Below are 16,039 nucleotides of genomic sequence, written 5' to 3' on the forward strand. Positions count from 1 at the left end.
TCATCAGATTTCTTTTGGCCCAATCCTCTAATTTGTCTAGGGCCCTCTGTATCCTATCCCTACCCTCCAGCATATCTACCTCTCCTCCCAGTTTAGTGTCATCTGCAAACTTGCTTAGGGTGCAATCCACGCCATCCTCCAGATCATTAATGAAGATATTGAACAAAACTGGCCTGAGGACCAACCCTTGGGGCACTCCACTTGATACCAGCTGCCAACTAGACATGGAGCCATTGATCACTACCTGTTGAGCTTACAGTCCATTCATCCAGCCCATACTTCTTTAACTTGCTGGAAAGAATACTGTGGGAGACAGTGTCAAAAGCTTTGCTAAAGTCAAGGAACAACACATCCACTGCTTTCCCCTCATTCACAGAGCCAGTTATCTCGTCATAGAAGGCAATTAGATTAGTCAGGCATGACTTGCCCTTGGTGAATCCATGCTGACTGTTCCTGATCACTTTCCTCTCCTCTAAGTGCTTCAGAATTGATTCCTTGAGGACGTGCTCCATGATTTTTCCAGGGACTGAGGTGAGGCTGACTGGCCTGTAGTTCCCAGGATCCTCCTTCTTCCCTTTTTTAAAGATGGGCACTACATTAGCCTTTTTCCAGTCGTCCGCGACTTCCCCCGATCGCCATGAGTTTTCAAAGATAATGGCCAATGGCTCTGCAATCACATCCGCCAACTCCTTTAGCACTCTCGGATGCAACGCATCCGGCCCCATGGACTTGTGCTCTTCCAGCTTTTCTAAATAGTCCCGAACTACCTCTTTCTCCACAGAGGGCTGGCCACCTCCTCCCCATGCTGTGCTGCCCAGTGCAGCAGTCTGGGAGCTGACCTTGTTAGTGAAGACAGAGGCAAAAAAAGTATTGAGCACATTAGCTTTTTCCACATCCTCTGTCACTAGGTTGCCTCCCTCATTCAGTAAGGGGCCCACACTTTCCTTGGCTTTCTTCTTGTTGCTAACATACCTGAAGAAACCCTACTTGTTACTCTTAACATCTCTTGCTAGCTGCAACTCCCACTGTGATTTGGCCTTCCTGATTTCACTCCTGCATGCCTGAGCAATATTTTTATACTCTTCCCTGGTCATTTGTCCAATCTTCCACTTCTTGTAAGCTGCTTTTTTGTGTTTAAGATCAGCAAGGATTTCACTGTTAAGCCAAGCTGGTCGCCTGCCATATTTACTATTCTTTCTACACATCAGGATGGTTTGTCCCTGTAACCTCAACAGGGATTCCTTGAAATACAGCCAGCTCTCCTGGACTCCGTTCCCCCTCATGTTATCCTCCCAGGGGATTCTGCCCAAGAGGTCACGCTGGATGACCCCAACAGTCCCTTCTGGCCGTGGAGTCTATCACTCGATGAACAGAAGGAGTTGGGCTTCCTGCCTCTACAAGCTGGTTAGTCACTGGAGTCTGACTTTTGGGAGCTCTGCTAACAAGGCTCCGTTATTCCTCCTCCATTTAGTGCCACTGTTTGGAACTGATATTCCAGACATTCCTTTTATATTAACGAAAAAACCCCACCAAATAATCACCCCCAAAGTGTTTGAAGTAGCCATGCAAATAAGGACGCAGGCTCCATTTCCCCATCCTTACAGGTCACCTTTATGAGGGACTTTCACAATGAATCCACCTTTGAGTTTGGCAGAGGAGGCATGGCCTTGGGTTTAAGGATCAGGACACACGGTGAACTCATGGCCCAATCCTGCACCCCTTGAATGGTTTAGAAGTGTCCATCTACATTCACAGGAACAGGGACAAGGCCTAACTAGCATGATGCGTGCCTCAGTTTCCCTCTCTGTAAGGTGGGATGATGATACTGTCCAGCTCCCAGGGGGGTGAGGGTGGATGAATTAGCCCATTAGGCACTTTGAGATCCTTGGGTGCCAAGGAAAGGAGATGGTTTATGGGGTTAAAAACGGAAGATCCGTGCTTCAAACTGCCAGGCTCAGCGGTCGAATGTGCTGGTGCAGCGAATGCAGAGACTGGTGACTCAGAACCTCCCGCACCCCGGTGGCCCCTGCTGTGGGATCAGCACCGGCCCAGTCAGCTGGCATGAGACGAGCCTCCAATCCAGAGAGCTGGTTCCACCGCAAGTGTCTCCGGAGATGGGGCGCAAGAGGAAACGCAGTGGGAAAAGTTCAGCCCAGGGATGCTCTCGGGGAGCTGCCCATCCTTGCTGTGACAGGGATTGCAACGCCCCGCAGCACAGGTGCTGACTTCTGGTTTGGCTGTCGGGTGCTCCCAGGGATGAGCTGCCAAAATCTTAACCACTGGTTCCCTCCTCACCCCATGAGGGGGTGGTGGCCCACGCCCGCCCCCCGGGACTCCTGCCCCATCCAACCCCGCCGCGTTCCTTGAGGCCCCCCCCCCGACCTCTGGCCCATCCACCTCCCTCCCCTGTCCCCGACTGCCCCCAGAACCGGGCAGGAGGGTCTCGTGGGTCACCAGAGTGGGTGCCCACCCCACCCCTAAGAGCCAGAGGCACCTGCTGGGGGGCGAGGTGGGGAGTCCCGGAGGTGCTCACCTGGGGCAGCTCCCAGGAAGCATCCGGCAGATCCCTCTGGCTCCTAGGGGTGGGGGAGCGTAGCTGGGGGGGAGCAGGGGGAGCAGCCGCTCCCCCCACCGATCACATCAAAAGTGGCGTCTTAGGCTGGAGCCCCCAAGGGGAAAATTTGGTGGGTGCAGAGCCCCCACCGGCAGCTCCCCGCCCCACGCCTGGCCCCAGCTCCCCTCTGCTCCGACTCCGCCTCCCTGGGCCTGAGCGCGAAGCCACCGCCTGCTTCTCAGCCCTTCCCGCGCGAACAGCTGATCCGCAGGAAGCCGGAGGTGGGGGAGAAGCAGAGCGGGGCGGCGCGTTCAGGGGAGGAGGCGGAGCGGAGGCGAGCTGGGGCCAGGCGTGGGGCGGGGAGCTGCCGGTGGGGGCTCTGCACCCACCAAATTTTCCCCGTGGGGGCTCCAGCCCCGGAGCACCCCCGGGGTTGGGGCCTGTGCCTCGCCGTGTCTTGGGGAGCTCTTACTGTATTACGTTCCTGTATCATTGTGGGCCAGGGACTGTCTGTAATTCCATGGCGGGAAGTCGACCACAGACCTCCGGGAACTCAGAGCAGCAGGGGGTGACTGCGGAAATTCACTCAGGTTGTGACACCGCCAGAGAAGTCCCACCAGCGGGAGAGGCTCGTGTAGGCTGGGTCAGACTGGATTCTCCCAAGACCAGTAAAGAAAGGCCGAAGTTTAAAGGGACTCAGGGCCTGCTTTCTGCTCCAGCCAATGGGCGGGACAGCTTTAGGGGAGAGTCGGAAGGAGGGATGCAGGCCCGAGCCCGAGGCTGGAGTTGGGGTGACCTCTGGAAAGCTTTTTAGAAGCTACTTTTTAAAATGTTTTCTCTGTCATGCTTCCACCTGCCCAGAACTGTGCTCCCTTAGGAAGGGCTGGGTGGGAACTCGTAACCAATGGCTGCTAGGCCGTTTATCGCTTTGGAGAACAAGGCAAAGCCCAGAAGCTGGCCTGCTCGGGCAGTCTGGCTTGCTGGGGATATCGCAGTGTAGGTAGGGAACTGTGCAGCCTGGAAAACCCCCTGCTCAGAAGGAAGAGAGACAGGTGACCACGGAGGAGCTGGGAGCCTAGAGCGGGTGCCCTCCAGGGACCACAAGGGGGGAAACACAGCCCTGAACTGTGTCACTTGCATCCTGGGCCCAGGAGGCTCCTGGTTCATTGAGTGCATGTTTTCCTTGGTCCCTCAGCTAGGCTGCTGACCAGGTTTCACAGCTGTAACAATGACACACATACCAGGCCGCCTACGGAGACCAGACCAAAGAGCCCATTTCAGCCTGGACCGGGCAGGAGGAGCGTCACGAGAGCCCCACAACTCACTCCCTCCGCTGATCTGAAATAGCTTGGACTATGTGACACGGACACCCTGCCAAAGCCACCTGTGAGGCAGGGCTTTGGAGAGGGCCGAGGGTTTGCTGCCCGCATCGATGTGAGGGTGGAAAGGAGTCTTGCTGGAGGTGACTGGCTGGCAGGAGTTTGCCCTGGTGCCGGCTTCTCTTGCAGTATTAATGGCAGCTTAGAGCGGCTGAAGCCTGGCTTGTCTGGGTGTCTCTTGTATAATTATTTAAGCGGGAACAAAACAAACTCTGGCCAAGACATTTCACTTCCCTGTGCCTCGGTTTCCCCGTCTATGAAACGGGGATGACAATCTCACCCAGGTGGGTTGGGAGGGAATGTTTTCAAGCGCTGGCAATAGCCATGCCCAAGGAGCCGCAGAAGGCAAAGTCTTATGTGTCCCTTTGGCCTTAAATGTGTTTTCCATTGAGTGCCCGCTTGCTGAGTGTACGCCACCGAGCCCTGGGGCAAGGGCAGAGCCTGTGAGCACGCTGCCAAGCATGCAGCACACTGAGCCCAGCAATCACTGAGCCCCCCAAACCATCCCGTGACCTGCTAACTGCGGCACCCCCGGGGGGAAAAGCCAAGTCTCCCTGCAGACCCAAGGGGCTGCTTGGAACCAGCTCAGGCCTGCCCCATGCTGGCGATCAGCAGCAGGACATGGCAGAGGGGGCTGTGGAAATGGCTCTCTGCGGTGGAGGTTTGGAACCAGCCGCCTTCCCCCGTGCCACCAGGAGCAGGACGGTCCTTTCTCCGCCCCAACACCTGGCTCCTCACTCCTGGCTCACCAGCAGCTTCTCAGGGGTTCCAGCGAGGAGGAAAGTCGCTCCCCCTGTCCTGCTGCAGCAGGAAGCAAACTGGGCCAGGGCACAGAAAGGAGAGAAGCAGGGCTGCTTCTGAGAAGGGGGGAACAGGCCACGGGGGTGCCTTGGAACCAAGAGTCTGGTCTTGGAGGGCCACTGATGTTTCTTGTCTGGCCTCAGTCTCCCGGCCTGTCGTGTTTTGTCCTCGTTACCCCACCCCTCAGGAAAGCCTGCTGCAATGCAGGGCTAGGTTCACACCAGCAGGTGCATCTGCAGTGTACTTTTGTCACCCCGAAGACCGTCGCAGACTCAGGCTGCATCGCCAGCCACGGCTCTGGCCAGCTTCGCCCGTCACTTTGGGGTACGCCCATTTATTCGGGTTACTCTTCTGGGGGCAGGGGGATGTCTGTACTTCTATCCATGTACGGCTTGCGTCACTTGTGTTCTCACACGGCGCTCTGCTTCTCCCTGCTGCAAGTCCCCTTCCAATGGGGCTGTCCTGCCGGACCTCAGTTCCCAGGGCTGGGTTCCTCCAGCCCCAGAATCAGATGAGCACAGGCATGTTAACAGGGCGCATCTGAGAGGACAGGGTTAGTCAGCACGCCCCAGCTGACCCCTCATATGCCCCTGCACTCAGCAGGCTGGGAGCAGCACTGCCAAGCGGTCGCCCACACGTGCCACGGGCACCGCACCGGAACAGAGCCCGCCGGAGCAGGCTGGGCCGAGCAGCACTTTCAGTCCGCCACCCTGACATGCCCCTGGCCCCAGCAGACTGGGCCGAGCAGCACCCCCCAGCTGCTGCCCTCCTATGCCCCAGGTTCAGCACGTCCCTATCCCCACTTTCCCATTACCGTTCTTCTGCTCATAACCCACTGGAGGAGCAAACCCCACAGGATTGTCGGGCGCTGCGGGGATCTGTAGCTTAGGCACGAGGAGCGCTGCTGCAGAGCGAATGAGGAAACCAAAAACACCCACGAGGGGGATGGGGGGGGGGGAGAGAGAGAGAGAGAGAAGCAACCAGCTTAACCATGAAAGTTATTTATTGCCAGGTAATAACCATGGGGAGCCACACAAACAAAACAGGGATACTATTAAATCTAACAAACACAATTGTAAAAGTCAGGTTTAGAAACCTCTAACTGACCCCACCAGTCAGGGTCAGGGGGCTGCACCTAGAGTGAGCTGGGTTCTTGCCACTCCGTGAAGCTGGACTCGATCGGGCGGTCCCAGGTGGTGGTGGTAGCTGAGGGTCCAGAGAGCTGGAGACAGGCAGAGCCCCCAGCATGATCAGTCAGGAGAAGATGAAGTCCCAGTGGGACTGACGCAGATTGTGGATCCAGGCATCAGAGCACTTACTTGAGCGTGGACAGCAGTTTTTGTAGAGAAACGACAACGGTTCAAGGGAGAACACTAGATTTGTTGCCGTGTAAACAAGGGAGGTCGTTTTGTTCAGGCTAGATCAGGGGAGCTGATCATCCCTGGCTATGGGCAGTGTTCCTTCGAGGGAGCTCCCAATGCAGTTAGGCAGCTTCAGTATTTTGGATACCAATCAAGGATTTATTACTAGAATTGGTCTGATAACTGCTGAGCTGTGTGTGTGCAGGCGTGGGTTTGTTAACATCTGGAGCAGAGATCCCCCATCATGCACTGCTTCCCTGCTTTTCTGGTCCCAGAGTTCCCTGCGGTTCTTGCCTCGGAGTCTCTGTTCTCCAGTCTGTATGCTAATGGAGATGCCTCCCTGTCCCATCTTTGATGCAAATGAGCCTACGGGAGTTTCCTTAATCCTGTCACCCTTCTCCCAGGAGTTTAGGTGGGTCTCCCACGGCCTTTTCATTGCTTTTTGTAAGTCTTTCTTCTGATGCAGCTTTGGTTCAAGCAGAGGCTGGGGGGTGGAGGAATGTCTTTCGTGAGTCAGACAGGCTGGGTGCTGCGCCTGGTTCCCCAAGAACACAGAGCGGCTAGGAAACACAGCCTCCAGCCCACTGTTTCTCCACCAGCAGAAGGGCTGCTTGGGAACCAGCAGGGTTAGGTGACCAAGTATCACCTGGGTCTCCTTTCTCCGCCATGTGCTGACATGCTCAAAGAATGCCAGCAGATCGGAGAGGCGTGCCTTTCCCTTGCAGAGCCCGGGCAGGCTCGTCCCTGGCTTTTTGTTGATCGTGCTAAGACTACGTTTTACAAAGGAAGTTGAAACTTGGTGAGGGTGCAGGAGAGAGCTACAGCGATGACTCGAGACAGTGCAAGATGGGCGGCACTCAGTACCGTAGAGAGGGATCAATACAGGGAGAAGCTACCAGGCCCTAAGTGGAATCTCTGATTTAGCAAAGAAAGACAGAACAAGAGACCGGGGCTGGAAGTTAAAGCCAGACAAATGGAAGTTAGAAAGATGACACATTTTTAACAGGCAGGGCAGTTAACCATTGCAACAAACAGACACCAAGTGGCGGATTGTCCATCTCTGCCATCTTCACATCAACATGGGATGCTTTTCTGGAGGAGCTGCCTCAGCCAGACACAAGCAGCTGGGCTCAGAACAGGCGGAGCTGGGGGAGATCCAGTCTGGCCTGCTGAGGAGGTCAGGCTCAGGCTCCCTTCTAGCCTTGAAGATCTATGGGTGAACTCCTAGTTCCAGGGAAGCCAACAGGAACATGCCATTGACTTCCATGGGGCCAAGATTTCACCCGATGGAGCATTTCAGATAGTTTCCCGAGCTTTGCGATGAGACTCGCGGTGACTCCCCGGATCATGGGCAACACCTTTCTTACGGCAGGTGCAACCAGAGGTCCCAGGGACCACGCCCTCTGGTGTGGATCACACAGTACTACTGGTGGCTTATCCCACCTGGTGCTGGGGACTGCCAGCGCCTTGGCAGCTTGTTCCAGCAATCCCCCTGTCACCTCAATCCCTCCTCCCTTCTCTGCAGCGCCTGACAAGAGCGAGTCTGGGACCGGTTCCCACCACCCCCTGCCCCAGTGAAGGCTGATGCAAAGAAGTCACCTGCTATGCAGCCCCCTTCTCCTTGTTCGCTTCTCCCAGAGCCCAGCCCAGCCCAGGTGCTTGACATGGCATCTGGCCTGGGCACAGGACAGTAGGTTACCCCACCACCCAGCATGGAGAACAATGGGATTTGCAATGAGCACTAGGGAGCAGGGGCTGCTTTTCACACCCTCTCTCAAACAGGACGCAGAGCGCCCTCCAGCACTGGGTGGGGGCATTGATTCGCTGCCGGCCCAGAGGGCGGAAGAGCCCCCATAACCGCTGACACGGCCTCCTGCTGGGCCTAGTGTGTGCGCGTGGGTCTCCCAGCGACCAGGCGCAGCCCATGTGCTGGGCCTGTGGGAGGCTCTCCTCCCCTACAGGCTGGTGAGCAGCGAGAGGACAAACCGCAGACACGGGGACAGACGTGGGGCTCAGCCCCAGCCCCTGGGGTCCAGCCTCCCCTTCCTGGGGACAAAGATGCCTGGATGGCACGAGGCTGCTCACCCCCCACAGCAGGGATTATCCGGCAGCACGTTCCGGGAACAGGGCAGGAGGGTCTCTCCAGGGGTGGCTCCACGCCCGGCAGGAGCAGTGGCTGGTGGTGGCATGGTGGCTTTCGGGGCTCAGGCCGGGACCCCAGCAGCTTCCTGACGCGGAGCGCGGTTTTGCCAGGCATCCCCAGGGCTCTCAGCACGCGCACGGGCTGGAGGAGCCGGCCTCCTGCAGCGGCACCGCGAGCCTGCCGCACCCTGCGTCGCTCTCGAGGACGAGCAGCCGCACCACGTCCTGCACGCACCTGTCCACGTTCTCCCCTGCAGGGGCGAGACCGGCCACGGCTCAGCCACGGGCGGCAGCACCAGGAGTGCCCCCCGGGGGAAAGGAAGAGGAGCCGCTTCTCCTGCAGAGCGTGTGTGTGCGTGTCTGTGCGTAACGGGGGTTCAGTGCACATGCATGTGTCTAGGGCTGTGCGTGAGAAGGAAGGCTCTACACATGAGCGTGTACATGAGGGCCGGGTGTGCACAAGGGCTGTGTGTGTCTGAGAGCCATACATGGGCACCCGCACCCAAAGTCCCTCCCGGAGCCCGCACCCTTCACCAACTTCTGCACCCCAACCCCCTGCCCCAGCCCTGAGCCCCCTCCCACACCCAAAATCCCTCCCGGAGCCCACACCCCTCTCCCCCTCCCGCACCCCAACCCCAGCCCTGAGCCCCCTCCCGGAGCCCACACCCCTCTCCCCCTCCCGCACCCCAACCCCAGCCCTGAGCCCCCTCCTGCACCCAAACTCCCTCCCAGAGCCCACACCCCTCTCCCCCTCCCGCACCCCAACCCCAGCCCTGAGCCCCCTCCTGCACCCAAACTCCCTCCCAGAGACCGCACCCCCTCCTGCACCACAACCAGCCCGCACCCCGCATCCCTCCCAGACCCCAACCCCCTGCCCCGAGCCCCCTCCCGCACCCAAAATCTCTCCCGGAGCCCACACCCCTCTCCCCCTCCTGCACCCCAACCCCAGCCCTGAGCCCCCTCCTGCACCCAAACTCCCTCCCGCACCCTAATGAGCCCGCACCCCACACCCCCTCCTGCACCCCAACCCCCTGCCCCTGCTCTGAGCCCCCTCCCGCACCCAAACTCCTTCCCAGAGCCCACAACCCGCACACCCTCCCGCGTCCCAGCCCTGAGCTCCCTCCCGCACCTGAGCCCCCGCTGGGAGCCCACACCCCTCCCCCAGCCCTGAGCCCCCTCCCACACCTTGAACTTCTCATTTCCAGCCTTACCCCAGAGCCTGCACCCCCAGCCGGAGCTCTCACCCACTCTGGCACCCCAACCTCCTGCCTCAGTCCAATGAAAATGAGCGAGTGAATGAGGGTAGGGGAGAGCAAGCAACAGAGGAAGGGGGGGAAGGAGTGAGCGAGGGTGGGGCCTCAGGGAAGAGGTGGGGCAACGGTGTTCAGTTTTCTGCTATTAGAAAGTTGACAACCCTAGGGCAGTGGCTCCTGTCTGACAGCCACTCAACAGGGGAGGTATCAACTGGGGAGAAATCTCAGCACAGCACTGGCCATGGGCACTGAAGTCCTGCTCCCCAAAGGTACTAACTCCCACTGAAATCAATGGCAGGGCCCCCCCGAGAAGAAGGACTGAATGGGCGAGAGCCTGAACTCCCTGCCCCGTGGGCAGGGTGGGCCACACGGCTGGGGCAGGGAAGCTGCCCAGCTGCCACATCATGTTTCGGAGAGGGCTCCAGCTCGAGCCCATTTGGGGGGCCCAGCTCCCCGGCTGCATGAGGCAAGGGGGGCAGCCCCACCCTACCTGTCTTGGCAGACACGTTAAATCTGCCAGCTATTCTGTGCTCCACAGAAAACTTCTCAGCCTTGTCCCCCGGCAGGCACGGCTCCAGGTCAGTCTTGTTCCCCAGCAGGAAGATGGGGGCTGCAGGAGGCAGAGATGGGATGGGGTGATGGGGGGGGGAGAGAGAGACGGGAAAACGCAAGGGCTCAGGACAGGGCCAGCACCTGCGTACAGCACCGGGGGGCCGCGGCTGTATGCAGGGAGGCCGAGCCAGGGCCCTGTACCCCTGCGCACGGCAGGGAGGCCTGGACACATGTTCAGACCAGCGTCCGCACCCTGAACTGCCCTGTCCCTTGGCACTGCCTCAGCATCTGTGCCAACTCCCTCGTGTACAGCGCTCGAGAGCCCGGGGGGCTCAGCTCACGGATGGACTGGCCCCGCGTCCCCCACTGATCCCAGACGACACCTGCCACCGGGAGAGCCGAGCAGCTCCGTGGGACGCCCCGCCCTGCCGGTGGCCCGTGTTCCCTGTCAGCTCTTCGGGGCAGGGCGTGTCTTGGTACGTGTCTGCACAGCACCCTGGGGCCCGGCCCTGAATGGAGCCTGTGGTTGCCAGGGCCAGCAGCGTGTGACCACCTGGTGATTCTGCCTCAAGGGGCAGGCTTGGACAAGAGCCGGGATGAGACGAGACGGGCTCTCTGGAAGGGCTTCTCCTGCCTGCTCTGCCCTCCCGGCTGCAGCTCCCCGCCGGAGCCCAGCACAGCTGTGCGTGGGGAGCCCAGGCGCTGACTCTGGGGGTGCTCTGGGGCTAGAGCAGCCATGGGGAAAAAATAGTGGGTGCTTAGCACCCACCAGCCTCCCACTGATCAGCTGCCCAGCGGGCCCCACCAATCAGCTGCTTGGCAGGCGGGAGGCACTGGAGCGGGGCGGGAAGAGGTGAAGCAAGGGTGGGGCCTTGGGGAAGGGGCCTCCAGGCACAGCAGGGGTGGGGCACCCTCCCGGAAAAAAGAAGGTTTAAGTCGGTGCCTGTGAGCACAGGGCTGAGGTCCAGCATTGAGGGGCACCGGCAGAGCTGGGGGTGGGACCCCAGGCCAGGATAGAAGAACTGCAGGTCGGGAATGAGGGTCACCGGCAGAGCTTTAGGGGAGACACGTACAGTACACACCATCGTCATGCAAAGTGTCACAAATGTGTGTCTGAAGACAGCAGCGCTCTGGCCAGGGCATCGCTAATTAACAGTCAGATGCGCACACGCACACACCCATGTACAGATGCACACGCATGATGTCGGCAGGGCGGCTGGTTTCTCTTTAACCATTTTCCGGGCTCCCTCTGTCTCCAGCCACTTTGAAAAGCTGCCAGGGAACCTCGTGAGAGAGATGGCCTGGAGCCCAGGGCTTAACGAGCATGACTGGAGCCCAGCCTGGGAAAGAGCTGGGTGGCACAGGCTGGATGCCAGCCCTCAGGGTGGCGGGCAGCGGGACCCAACCCCGGGACAGGCACTCAGGCCTATGGGATGGGTGCTCCCTCCAGGAGAGGGAAGCTACATGCAGGGGAGGGGGGGGGCGCAGGTAGTGGAATGGGGAGGGGGAGGGGCTTTGTGCACGGGGCAGGGACAGTGTGTGGGGAGGCTAGAACAGGTCCGTGGGGGGCATGGGGCCCTGCTGGGCATCCCTGCCATGGGCCAGAGCCCATGTGGCATCACCACGTCAGGTGTCCATGCACTGGGGGCGTGATCGCTGCCTTATCAGAGTCCCAGACCCCTTGTCTACGGGGAGCTCTTCCAGCTGCTCTGGCAGCCCATCCATCCCACAAGCCTTCCAGGAGGGAGGGGGCGGGGGAAAGCCACGTCCTCGTCCTCGCAGGGATTCAAAGAGGGAGAGGAGACAAAAGGGCGGGGAGCGTAACAGACCTTTTGAGCACACAGGTTATACAGATCACTGCTGCTCCGACAGCGCCGCGAACCGCCCCCCTTGGCGGGCCGGGGGAACCCGCTGTCTGGGAGAGAGCGGAGTCAGGGGACAGTGCAGAGGAGGGGTATTGGGAACCTTGGCCCTCCCCGTCCCCACACGGCGGGAGTTGCCCAGGGACACCGTCCCACCTGCCCTGCCCCCTACCTTCTGGGCAGTGCTGCCGGGCCATGCACACCCAGTGCGGGAGGCTGTCGAAGGAGAGCTGGCTCTGGACGCTGTACACCAGCAGCACAGCGTCTGTGCCCCGGTAGTAGCAGCTGCTCAGGGAGAGGAACCTTTCTTCACCGGCCGTGTCCCACAGGGAGATCTGCACACAGCAGAGAGCAAGGCACTGGCAGCCTGTGGAACTCACTGCCACATGAACTTGGCTAGACAAACGCTGTGGCTGGAGTCTGTAAGCCGGCTGGGTTAGATGGTAAAGGTCTCGGGCTGCAGGGCCTAAACCGCCTGGCTTGTGGGCGTGCCAGGGACATGCCACAGACAGCACTGCCCAGCCGGCTGGTTTCATCTCCCTCAGGACGCCGGCAGGATACCAGGCGAGATGGGCCCAGAGCCCCACGTGCTGTGGTGAGTGGAGCGAGAGTCCAGAGAGGGACTCAGAAAAACCAGCTCATTTACAGAGCATCGTGATTCAACTCCAGGCCCTCTGCCAGCCCGGCCCCCCCACCAGTGGGGACCACCAAGGCTCCCAGCCAACACAAGCCCAGCCCTGAGCCGCTACCTGAGGGTGGGATGCTGTCGCCTAGCAACTCCCGACAGCCGATTAACCCCTTTGTGGCGTCGCTCCCCAGAGCGGGACAGTCTGGGTGCCCGTGGCAGGGCCCGGCGGCTACCATGGTGCTGCTGCAAGGAGTCTCGCTGGTGTGGCCCAGACACACCCGGCCCTGGGGGGAGGGGGAGGGACAGGCCCACAGCCACATACCTGGGCCAGGCGGGGGGCTTGGGGGAGGCTGAGCTGCATGGTCCTCTCGCAGATGGCCAGGTGCTCGGTGGGGGCGTGGGCCCCCTGCAGGAAGCGCCCTGCCCGGACGTGGTGGAACAGGGTGGTCTTCCCCACCCCAAAGTCCCCCAGCAGGATGAGCTTGAACTTCAGCCCGGGCAGGGGCACAGTCACCATCACAGTGCGGGGGCTGGCTCCCTCCAGCAGCCGTGGGTGATAAGTGCCCAGGCCTGGCCCAGGGGCTCCATTCCCCGGCAGGACCCGTCCCGCTGGGCCACGGGCAGGCAGACCTAGCAGGGCTGCAGCCGGAGGGAAGGAGAAAGCAGGGAATGGAGCATGTTTCCCCAGCTGGGACCCAGGCTGCTGTATGCTGGGGGAACCCCACACCCCCCTCACTGCCAGCTCCAGCCCCAGGGGGCCCACCCCACAGACAGTGAATGCCTCTAGCTCTCCCCAGGGCAGGAACCTTCCCAGCACACCGCAGCCCGACCCTGTAGGGACTCAGTCCCTGGGCCCTCTGCCCCTTGGGAAGGCATCGTTAGCTCCCTGAGAGGGCGTGGTGTGAAATTTGGCACCTCCAGCGACTCCGGCCCCTAGCCCTGCTCTGGAGCACTGGGGCCAGCACTGACTGCTGGGGAGAGAGCCCCCTGTCGAGCCCCCTGTTCAGCTCCCCGTCGCCCCAGGCGTGCCCTCACGCAGTCACTATGGGAGCAGGGACGAGCGGGGCCTGGGCGGCTCTGTCCTCCAAGCGGGGAGTGCCAGGGGAGAGGGTCCAGCAGGCCTCGCCTGGCGCAGCTCTCTGATACAGGGACTCTGAGCTGGGATGTAATGGGGCCCCCTCGGGGCTCCAGTAGCGGCTGGTACCCCCCAGCCAGAGTGTTTGCTTTCTGCATCACAGGGGGGCCGGGGGAGGGCTGGGGCAGCTGACTGAGCAGGGCAGGGGGAGGTTCGGCAAAGCTAAGAGGGGGTTCCTCTACCTTGGCCAGGATTTTGCTGTGCCCACAAGGGAGCTTGCCAACTGCTTCCTGGTGCGTTGGAGAAGAGCCTGGGGAGGAGCTAATGCACCTGGCACACCCCTCCCAGCAGGGCAGTCACATGCGGTCACAGTGCAGTAAAAAAGGAGGGTGGGGCCCCCTTCTCCATAAAGCCTCCACAGGCAGAAAACCCTGGTTTCCCCCCGCAGCCCTGACACCCACTCCACAGCCTGGGGCAGGGCCCAACCCTGCTCTGTGCCTCAGTTTCCCCCGTGCAACCTGGAGATGTCCCCATCCCACCCGCCAGGGGCTGCATGGGTTAACATCTGTCCAGCAAAGAGCTCCAATCCTCGCAGACTGGAGAGCTACCCACCCCAGTGACACCGGCTTGCCTGTCTGTCTGGTTGACCCAGGTGGGGGATGAAGGTGACCAGCCGCTCCTGCCCCCTGGGCCCCACTGCATTCAGCCCCTGCCCCCTCTTGCTGATCAGGGAGCTGTCTGCACTGCCAGGGAACTGCACTCACGGGGAAAACTGCATACGCACACCCATCCCCCCTTGATCTGCTCTGCCCTGCTCCTGCTTTCACCCATTTGCTCTTTGATGGTTCAGTGCCACCAGAGAGGGAACTGAGCGCTGCATTCATAAACTGGAGAGGCCCCCTGGAGGGAGCTCGGGCTCCGTTCCAGGCTTGGCATCTCTGCCTGCGCGGCGGCTCATCACAGTGGCAGATGCAGCCGGGACAAGACCCCCCTCTTCCCCTGACTTACTCCATCGTGGCCGGTGAGATGTTCAGCTGCTCCTGCCCAGGTGTGAACCACTGGCCCAGGTGGGAGGCCTGCGTCACCAAGCTGTCCTGTTCTACCCACTGGCGGATGGAGCGCAGGGCATTCCCAGAGCCAGCCTTGCATAGAAGGCAGCATGGCCTCATTTGCCTCCCCTGCCACCATCCTGCTCTCTGCGTCCCCCACGTGCTCAGCCAGCTATTGGGGGGAGGGGAACTGAACTCCGGCAGCTGGGCTTGGCCTTGTCATAGGCACAGCGCTGCAGCCAGGTCTGCCAGCACGCCCCAAACGTGCCCTGTACCCTGGCTTAGGACGGGCGCTGCAAGGGACTTTCTGCTGATGGTGGTTCCCCAGCTCCTGCTGCTGCTCCCACCCGCACTTTGCCACACTCCTTCCTCTCGTGTGTTACAAGGGCTGCTTTGCACAGCTCCTCCCCAGCAGAATGGGCAGAGACGCACGCACGTAGCCACCCCACTCCTGCAAGCCACATACGAGTGACAGCAGAAATTCTACCCCACACGTGGTCCTGCTCTTTTAACTCTTTTGGCACAAATCAACAATAGCAGATGGTTACTTACCTGTCTGGTAACTTGTTCTTCGAGGTGTGGCTGCAGGCACGTATCCCGCGCTCATGCACCAAAGCTGGAGAAATCCGCCTAGCAGCACGCATGGGCAGTGCTCACGCCCCTCCCCGGCTCTAGAAGGGCAGAGATGCCATGTCCCCTCTGTTCCTTTGCACCAAACCCCAGGCTGGAGCCTCCGATGCAGAGGGGGTGCAGGGTGGGCCGTGGAATACGTGTCTGCAGCCACATCTCGAAGAACAGCTCCAACACAGGTGAGTAACAGTCTTTTCCTCTTCGAGTGCTTGCGGACGTGTATTCCCAGGGCTCGGAGTCGATTTACACAGAGACTGCAGAACTGCCTTTCCAAAGCGTGCGTCAGCCCGAGAAGCCGTGGTGATAGCGTAGTGTCTCGCAAAGGTGTGCGCTGAGGGCCACTTGCAGCCCTGCGGCCATCCACTCGGGGAAACATCTCTAAGAAACGCTATTGATGTTGCTCGAGCGCTCGTCGAATGAGCCCGTAACGACTTTGGGGGCGTAATCTGAGCTGCTCCAGAAGCTGCGGCAATACACGTCCTTATCTACTTAGCAGAGACCGATTGTCCTTTCATCCGCTCAGTGTAAGATACGAAGAGGAGAGGTGATGAACGAAAGGGGTTAGTCCTTTCCAGATAAAATGCCGAGCACCTTCCCGCATCTAAGGTCTGAAGACGTTGTTCTTCTATGCCCAAGTGTGGTTTGGGAAAAAATACAGGTAAGTAAATAACCTCATTAAGGTGAATCCGAGAGATCGCTTTTGATAGAAATTTTGGCTATGGTCTTGAAGCTACCTTGCCTTTGAAGAAGTGG

The 16,039-nt window shown here is 60.0% G+C and overlaps 1 protein-coding gene across 1 annotated transcript; it reads right to left on the minus strand.

The window, feature by feature from the left end:
- Positions 1-5,740: 5,740 nt before the first annotated feature.
- On the minus strand, positions 5,741-13,049 carry LOC311515677 (ras-related protein Rab-7a-like; the record flags this gene model as incomplete). Its single annotated transcript, XM_084618923.1, has 4 exons — positions 5,741-8,488; positions 9,981-10,100; positions 12,077-12,239; positions 12,855-13,049. The coding sequence occupies 4 exons, from the start codon at positions 13,047-13,049 to the stop codon at positions 8,364-8,366; spliced, it is 603 nt and encodes a 200-aa protein (XP_084475049.1). The 3' UTR covers positions 5,741-8,363.
- Positions 13,050-16,039: the final 2,990 nt, after the last annotated feature.

Source organism: Lepidochelys olivacea (assembly GCF_965140295.1).
Source record: "Lepidochelys olivacea isolate rLepOli2 genome assembly, chromosome: 2".
NCBI lineage: Eukaryota > Metazoa > Chordata > Testudines > Cheloniidae > Lepidochelys > Lepidochelys olivacea.